Source organism: Musa acuminata, chromosome BXJ2-1, assembly GCF_036884655.1.
Source record: "Musa acuminata AAA Group cultivar baxijiao chromosome BXJ2-1, Cavendish_Baxijiao_AAA, whole genome shotgun sequence".
Taxonomy (NCBI): domain Eukaryota; kingdom Viridiplantae; phylum Streptophyta; class Magnoliopsida; order Zingiberales; family Musaceae; genus Musa; species Musa acuminata.
Window position 1 is genome coordinate 3,829,612 of NC_088338.1, and position 7,844 is coordinate 3,837,455.

The 7,844-nt window shown below is 37.9% G+C and overlaps 1 protein-coding gene across 4 annotated transcripts; it reads right to left on the bottom strand.

Moving 5' to 3' along the window:
- Nucleotides 1–88: 88 nt before the first annotated feature.
- Nucleotides 89–7,528, bottom strand: LOC103985172 (uncharacterized). Of its 4 annotated transcripts, none has more exons than XR_010481573.1 (19): nucleotides 7,215–7,528; nucleotides 6,606–6,725; nucleotides 6,367–6,489; nucleotides 6,231–6,293; nucleotides 4,551–4,658; nucleotides 3,934–4,011; nucleotides 3,629–3,721; nucleotides 3,374–3,460; nucleotides 2,476–2,577; nucleotides 2,266–2,385; nucleotides 2,086–2,148; nucleotides 1,778–1,914; nucleotides 1,622–1,703; nucleotides 1,448–1,506; nucleotides 1,331–1,370; nucleotides 1,123–1,214; nucleotides 966–1,035; nucleotides 735–856; nucleotides 89–461 (listed from the first exon to the last, which is right to left on the bottom strand). XR_010481573.1 is itself a non-coding variant. In XM_018822576.2 (18 exons), exons 1-18 carry the CDS (start codon nucleotides 7,467–7,469, stop codon nucleotides 788–790), a joined length of 1,761 nt encoding a protein of 586 aa, XP_018678121.2. In that variant the 5' UTR covers nucleotides 7,470–7,528; the 3' UTR covers nucleotides 530–787. The 4 variants fall into 4 exon arrangements, 1 of the variants encoding a protein (XP_018678121.2); XR_010481572.1 differs by having other exon boundaries at nucleotides 89–528; XR_001976897.2 differs by lacking the exon at nucleotides 89–461 and adding an exon at nucleotides 530–674.
- Nucleotides 7,529–7,844: the final 316 nt, after the last annotated feature.

Consider the following 7,844-nt stretch of genomic DNA (forward strand, 5'->3'; position numbering starts at 1 on the left):
AATTGCTTATTTTTCTTGTAACTAAAACAAGCCAAAACATATAGAAAAATTCACAAATTCTAAAAACAAAATCTAAATAAATAGAAACTTACCTGCCTCAATACACGACCTTAGGCTCATGTTGTTCATTTTTTTTATACTTGTAATATTTATCATCGTAGTAATCTTGTCTTATTATTAACATCATTAAAACGACAGTATCTATATTGCTGACCAAAGATAACAAACATTATTATGCACTCTTTTCCGAAACACTTAATTCCTTCCATACAGCATTTAAGAAGGCCCAACTCAGACATTGATGAGGGACCTACTTGCCACGTGATCAAACTATAGACTTGACCTTCTTGCCGTAGAAGGAACCAATAAAGCACCCAGCCATTACGCTGCATCCGTTGCTTCAAGAACAGAGAGCGACAAGATTACCACAACTACAGATCGTATAGGCTCTCCGTTGGTTCCTAAAACATGTTGCGGGTTGAAACACGGTAAGGCAAAGAATGAGGCCTTAATTTTGGACTTCGAAATCTGCAAGCAAATCATCTTGATGATCTATAAATGTAGTTCATTAGCTATTCTACAAAGACACATTTTATAAGAACATGACATAGCAGCTTGTGGCAGATAAACAAACATTGTTCCCCGACACTCCATTCACAGCAAGAGTGAGTGACCTGGAACATAAGATGAAGTGCACCTTAAAATGACACATCTAGATATGTCGAAAAAAATACCTATATGCTGAACGCTAAGGGTAAGCTTTAGGCAAAAGACCAGGCCACATGGTCTAGAACTTGAAATCTTTCTTCTTCGATTTCCCTTCCTTCTCCTTGCGCTTCCTTTTGTTTGCCGCTTGCTGCGGTTAACAAGTCATCATAGAGAAATCAGTCTGACACCCACCACAGCAAGAGAGAAGAAGTACAAGGAAAAAAGAAGAGAAAAAGCGTAGAGAGCCAGAAGCAGACCTCTGCAACCATATCGCTGAAGTCCTCCTTCTGGTTCCGTACCTTCTCTTCCTCTCGTGCTTCTTCATACCTATCACATGAAAGCAGAACTAATTAGGAGAATTTTCCAAGCAAACAGTAACAGTTTTTTATAAGCATTTTGAGTGATTCCCCTTACTTGGCTGCCAAAACATCGTCCATAACTTCCAGCTCTTCTGGTTGTATGGTGACATCCACCTTGTCTGATTTTTGACCCCGTAAAAGATCAACCTGAGGGTTAAAATGTAAACAATCTTCAATACTTAAAGGAATGAACACATGTATTGTAACCAAAATTGATACATGTACTGAGAAAAGAAAGTGAAAAAACATATTAGAAAGCTCACCCTTTTTGCAGCTGTTTTATCTTGTGCCCCAAGCACATACCTGTATCGAAAAAATAAAAAATATATCAGCACATTTTGACATTGGCATGAGTCGGCACGACTAAGGCAGACACTTACGTGTGGGTTGTTCCCAGCAAAGTCCCAGGAACAATCCTTTCTTCCTTCTCTTCAAGTACCTTCGAAAAACATAGTGGCGTGTGAGAAATATCACAGGTCAAGGTCAAAGAGAACACTAAACACTATATCTGCACCATACGTCTATGCAAAGAACAAGAACCGAAACTTATTTACTTGATAAAGTGGTTTCTCAGGCTCCTTCCTCTGTTGCTTCCTCAAGTCAATCACATCAGGTGTTTCTACACCGGTGGGAGTGCTGAATAGCGAAACAATGACATTAGATAATGTGCATATATAACAATACAAAACATAAGAAAGACTATGAAGCACCTTGAAAGGCTGTCAACAGACTGAATGCCAGCCTCCAATTCCTCTTCTTCCATCTCTTCCTCCTCTTCCTCTTCCTCCTCTTCTTCCTCTTCTTCCTCCAAATCTCCCCAGTGTTTGCTCCGATCAACCGGTTCTTCCTAAAATTTGAAAAACAAAAATTAAAAGATAACAGACGACCAATTTGTAAGTTAAGCAGCAAGTCTCTATCCTTCTAGCTAAATAACAAATGAGCTAGTTAATTATTTATTGATCTCCGTTCAACCTTCATATCCAATGGAAAAAGGAGTAGAACATGTCTGCAAAGTTACCTCATAATTAAGTTGCTCCTGCTGCAGTACCCCAAAAACATCGCCATATAATGGGCGTCCATACTGATCACCATAAAATAAAATTTTTTAAAAAAGATCACCTCGGAGAGGGAACAAAAAAGCAGCAACGCAATGCAATTATGTGAAGTAAATAGTCCTGAAGATCGAGGAGATGCTTACTTCATCAACTGGAGGTTTACCCCAACCTCCAGGATGATAACCAAAGCTGGCTCCAGGAGGGATGGGAGCATTTAGCCCAGGTATCTTCAAGTGAGGGTAGGATGGAGGTGGGCCATACCTCTGACACAAAATAGTTGCTATTAGTGTCATTAAAGTACAAAAAACAATAGAAGAAAATGGCGAAGCTAATAAACGAATTAAGCAATTGACCTGCATATTAATAAGCCATGGAGGCGGTGCACCATCAGGCATCCCTAGTGCTTCTTTGAGTTCCCTTGACAACATTCCTGGCTTCATTTCCCTAAGTTTGAACTGTCCAGGAACAAACGAGACCATTATTTTATGCTGGATGTTTCAACCAAAATAGACTAAACAACCATTCCAACTGCAACAGAAGAACATTTCAAAGCTTCCCACAATCTTTATCAAACTAAAGTTCATAATAACAGAAGATATGCTCAAAAGAAGTAATAAGTTTATACTCTAGCAGTCAAGAGACTCTAACCAAATTAAGGCACCATCCAAATCCTTAATCATTACCATAAGATTGCATATACTTAAGGACATATCAAAACAGGATAACATTAATCAGCACAAGTAAGCTTCGATGCTTGAAGACATGTCAAAACATAAACATAAAGCAACACGGTAAATCATGTGGACAAAATAGGAACAGAGTGAGCCCTTATCATGGAAAGTTTATGAGAGCTGTGGACTGGCATGATGATGTAATAGCACAAGTCAAATAACATAGTTCATCGACGGCAAAGAGAAGATCGTGTAGACATCATGAATTTTCAAGGAGATCTTTTGAAACATACTAAAAGAAATAAAACAATACATTAAAAAAATATACTCAGCATTCTGTCAATACAACACTCATAAAGAATGAAGGAAATAATTTTCACTTGTATAAATTGTCAGAAAAACGATGCTATCCATAAAAGAATGTGCCAATCTATCAAGCGATGGTCTTTTCTTGTGTTTCAAGAAAAAAGTTGTCACAATCAAGGCTGCAGCGTGTTTTTGGCAGAATGCACATAAGTGAACATCTCAAAACAAGGTATTCCAATCGGATATAAATCAATATATGTGTAAGTAATAGTACCTCAAATTCCTTTCCTTCATAGTATAGATCTCCATGTGTTGTCAGCTTTGGTTTGGTCTGATACTTGAAAAATGCATCATGAAGGACCTGCAATCAAATACAATTAGGATTTAATATATTATTCACACCTCCCCATTCTCTGCACCAAGAGCAAGCAAGCTAGAGAGAGTGAAAGAGATGGAAAGCAAGGGAGGGAGTGGGATGACAGAGGGATATGGAAGAAAAATCACAAGAGCAATCAATTTTAGATCAAACCTGATAATCAATATCCATCTTTCCCATCTTTGGTTGCATGCGCTCACGCTGTTTCTGTTTTAGCTTCTTGCTATCCTCTTTCTCAATGTATGCCTGGAAAAATAAAAAATAAATAGATGAAAAAACAAATCCAGAATACGGGAGTTCATTCAAATGACCATTCAGAATCACCCATATTTCTAGACAATTTAATTGAAAAAACACATAACTATCAAATAACTACTATTGCATAGCAAAATTAAATAAAATGATCTTTCACTTGAAACCAAGAACCTAGAATTTCAATATCATGAGTTACTTGGTACCTGTCTTATTTTCTCTATTCCAGTTGCAGCAATGAAGTCAGGAAGGTGAAAAGGTTGTTTTTCAATACCTCGTTTTCCCTGCCAATTATCAGAAGACAAATATAAAACCCAGATACATCAAAATGTACAAATCATAAATTGTGGCATATTTTAAAAAGCCCAAAATGCAATTGAAATCTGAAGGAGGTTTGACATCTCAAAATATCTGCAATACCAAAAACAAGATAACTCAGTTTAAGTCCGATAAATAACCTTTTTTTTTTACTTCAAGTAACACAAATATGCATGTTTCATCACTGTTATTAGGACGTCAGCAATTTAGCATCACACAGTTGCGTAAAGCATAGAATCTAGTGTAATCATATGCATCTATCTAGACCCCACCAATCTATCATTGTGTTAAAAAAAAACCATCAGATGTCCTCTCGCAATTACCATCATGTCCAGGCTCAGACAATGTTACAGCTGTTCCCTGCAAGAAATTATGCATATGTATAAGAGGGTTATCGACACCATTTGCCCTCACCACTGACAACATAATTAAAAAATGCACATACACCATCATTAAAAATGCACATACATTCTTCATCAAATTCATGTCAGATGCTATGTCTCACCTGTAAAAACTTCCGCTTTTGGCACCAGTGCCTTGGAACAGGCACAGTATTTCGATACGACTTAAGAAATACAAGTAGCTTTGGATCTGCTGCGGTTGCATCCCAAACCTGAAAAGAAATTAACAAGAAAGAGTTCAGAGATATAAAATAGTCCAAAAGAACAACCTAGAATCTGAAAAATTAACATATGCCAATAGAAGGAACAAATGCTGATTGTAAATTGCAATCAACAGTCAAATCCTTGAAAGTTTGCTGCAGTAAACAAAGGGAACTAAATGGAAAAAGTTGATATAGCAAAAAAAGAGACTAGAAAACATCAATTGGATCATGATCTCTTAGGTACAATCTCATACAGAAAACCCTTGCTCTATGATTCCTACAAACCTCAAACATATGAACACAATCATCAAGAACCACAGGCAAGCTTGGTCGTTCCTGATCAAGACCTAATAATTAGGACAAAAACGATGGGAACCAGACTTATAACTTCACGAGTTTCCAGGTTACTGAGTAAAGAAATGTTTGGTGGTGTAACAAAAGAAGCATTTCTTATTTTAAGCATCCTAATAATAATTAATGTTGCCATACAATAATTATACAACACATTTTTGCTCAGCAGGAAAGGCATGCATAAAAGCATAAAGCAAAAGAAAACATCTAATCTTGGACACTAGCCACCATTAATAGCATGGCCCATAAACCAACAAAAAGAGGGGCAACCATTTGGCTGTTTGCTTGTAGGCAAAATAAGTCTTCACCATTTAGATTGCTAAACATTACAAAAAGTAACACCATCCTGGTTTAATTAACTTTTTTCAGATTGCTTTACACCACATAGGTTCTTAAACATTTTAGCCATTAATTTTTGAGAAGTAAATAGTTTTTTTGTTATGTTCCCAAATCAATGAATTTTTTTTAACCTTCACGTAGCTTTATGCCACATTGGCTCTTAACCAGTTTAGTCATTAACATTATAAGCAGAAAATAGCAGTTCCTTTTTCACCTTTCCAGTTTAAAAAAATTATTTTTCCCCTTGCCATTGCTTTAGGCCACATTGGCAATGTAAAAGGTTTGCTTCAGAGTGGCTAAAGAGTGTGAGACAAAAAAACTTCCAAACAAGCGCAGGACAACAGACTAACCCTATAACTTGATTCTCCACATATCAAGACTCTAGATGGATGGATAGTCACTATCAAATTGGTACAAGTGTTATTATACTATCCAGAAAGTTTTGGGTGTCCATGGATGTCACTTTGAGTTGAGAGATCCCTGATAAAACTACTGAGGAAAAGATTCTTTTCCAGCATATTGTCAATATGTTACCCATTGCGAGTTCCGAAGAATATCCTCAGCTAAATGAAGGAATGAAAACCAAGCACCACAACTATCACTTTCTTTATAGTCATTCATGCCGGGATCTACACCAATAGAAGTATTCTAATAGAACAACCCTTATTATCTCTCCAGTATCATAACAAATACTAATTCTTATTGTATAGATTGTACCAAGATCAGGCACATATCATTTGATTAAGCTTTTCCAGTTTCAAAAAAAAAAAAAAACCTGGTATATGTTATATTTCAAGGTAGCAGTAGAAAGTTCAAGCTAACCAGATAAAACAAAGCAGATGGTGATTGAAAAGTTATGTTAGCACTAGAAATATTATAATCTAAGCATACCTCAACTACATCTGGCCTTGAGCAAATTTGCTTCAGTTCTGCAATCTTCATTCGTTTTTGAAGCTACAAAATGTACAAATGGATAACTTCATCGAAACTCTATCTAGAAAGATGTAAGAAGTCTAACATTACTAACCTTCTTCTTCTTGTTCGAGAGTCCTTTTTCCTTCTGCTGAGTTTCCTGCTCATCCTCTTCTGTATCTGAATCTCCCTTCTTGGCTGCCGCATTGCCCATGGTCTCATCCTTTGTTGAATTATCCTGCAAGGAGAACAGCAGCCATGAAAAAAGATAAGACGAGATCTGAATAGCAAAGAACAGAAAAAGAAACTTGTCCTCGAGTCCAAGGTACACTTCAAAAGGCATTCTCCTAGTACCTCGACACCAGCATGATCTCTGAAGTTGAACTTCTCGATAACATTCTTGAATTCCTCGAAAATGCTTTCGTCTACATCAGCCTTTTCAGGAATGTACTCCACTTCCACACTCATGTTGACCTAAAGAAGCTCAGCAAACAATAGGATAAGTGACAAAACAAAACAAAACAAGGTATCAACCAAAAGCACCACCACCTCTACAATTCGTATACACTGAGATGCATACAAGAAACCCTAATTATTGCCAAATACTGTTGGATGCCATGGATCAATAATAGCACAGGCATAGTTGCAAAAGTATCATAGCGGATTTAGAATCAATGAACCAAAACAATAGAAATAAAAATAACAAAAGTCAAAGAATATATATGCAATAACCTGAATAATTATAATAAAAGTAAAGAAGGTCAATCATACAACAGTTTTGGATCGACTGAGGAGGAAACAAGAAACCCTAACTATTCTCGGATACTTAGAATGACCTGAATCAACCGAAATCAAACAGAAACATCGCCCTCACAGATAATACCACGAAGATAGTTAAGCACCGAAATCACGAGAAACCCTAATAGTGGTGGGACACACCATCAGAAGACATGGTAATAGTACCTCGGGGTAATCATTGCGCTCGTCCTCAGCTGCGCCTATTTCCCCTCTCTCTACTCCCCTCTTCTCGCCGTCGTCGGCCAAGGAGACAGAGGATTTACTGTCGTTCTTCTTCTGCTTCCGCCTACGGCGGCGGCGCTCGCTTTCTCGGACCTTTTTCCTCTCTGAGGCAGCGGTGGAGGCGCCATTGATCGGTGGATCTCCGGCTACGCCACCGTCGGGGATCTGGGATCGGCTAACGAGCTCGCCTAAGGCCATCGTCGAGCGCAGGGTTCCGATCAAGGAGAACCGACCAAGGGGAAGACGGTTCGCATGATTCCGCCACTCGTCGCGCTCTTATAGCACCCTTCTTTTCTGTATGGCAGAATTACCCCTATCCAAAATGTGAATTGACCGGATCAATTTGCTGCACGGATCTGGTCCGATCCGATCAAGATCCGTAGACCCATTTGAACGAAACCCAATTTAAGATGTCCACACACGACCAAAATTGCAAGGCCGAACCTGCCTGATATATGAGCTTGGTTCATCCTTTTCTTCGATCCAATAACCTTTTTGGCAGCTCTTAATTTGTTATTTTTTTATTTATTAATGTTAAATGGCAGTATACATGGCTTGTGACCCCCCAATATA

What these genes read in the sequence shown, in the direction of transcription:
- LOC103985172 (XM_018822576.2), bottom strand. Translation starts at nt 7,469, where the DNA reads ATGGCCTTAGGCGAGCTCGTTAGCCGATCCCAGATCCCCGACGGTGGC. An exon ending in ATGAAGGAAAGGAATTTGAG is followed by an intron (nt 2,578 to 3,373) that starts GTACTATTACTT and finishes GTTCCTGGACAG; the next exon opens with TTCAAACTTAGGGAAATGAA. An exon ending in GTAAACCTCCAGTTGATGAA is followed by an intron (nt 2,149 to 2,265) that starts GTAAGCATCTCC and finishes TATGGTGATCAG; the next exon opens with TATGGACGCCCATTATATGG.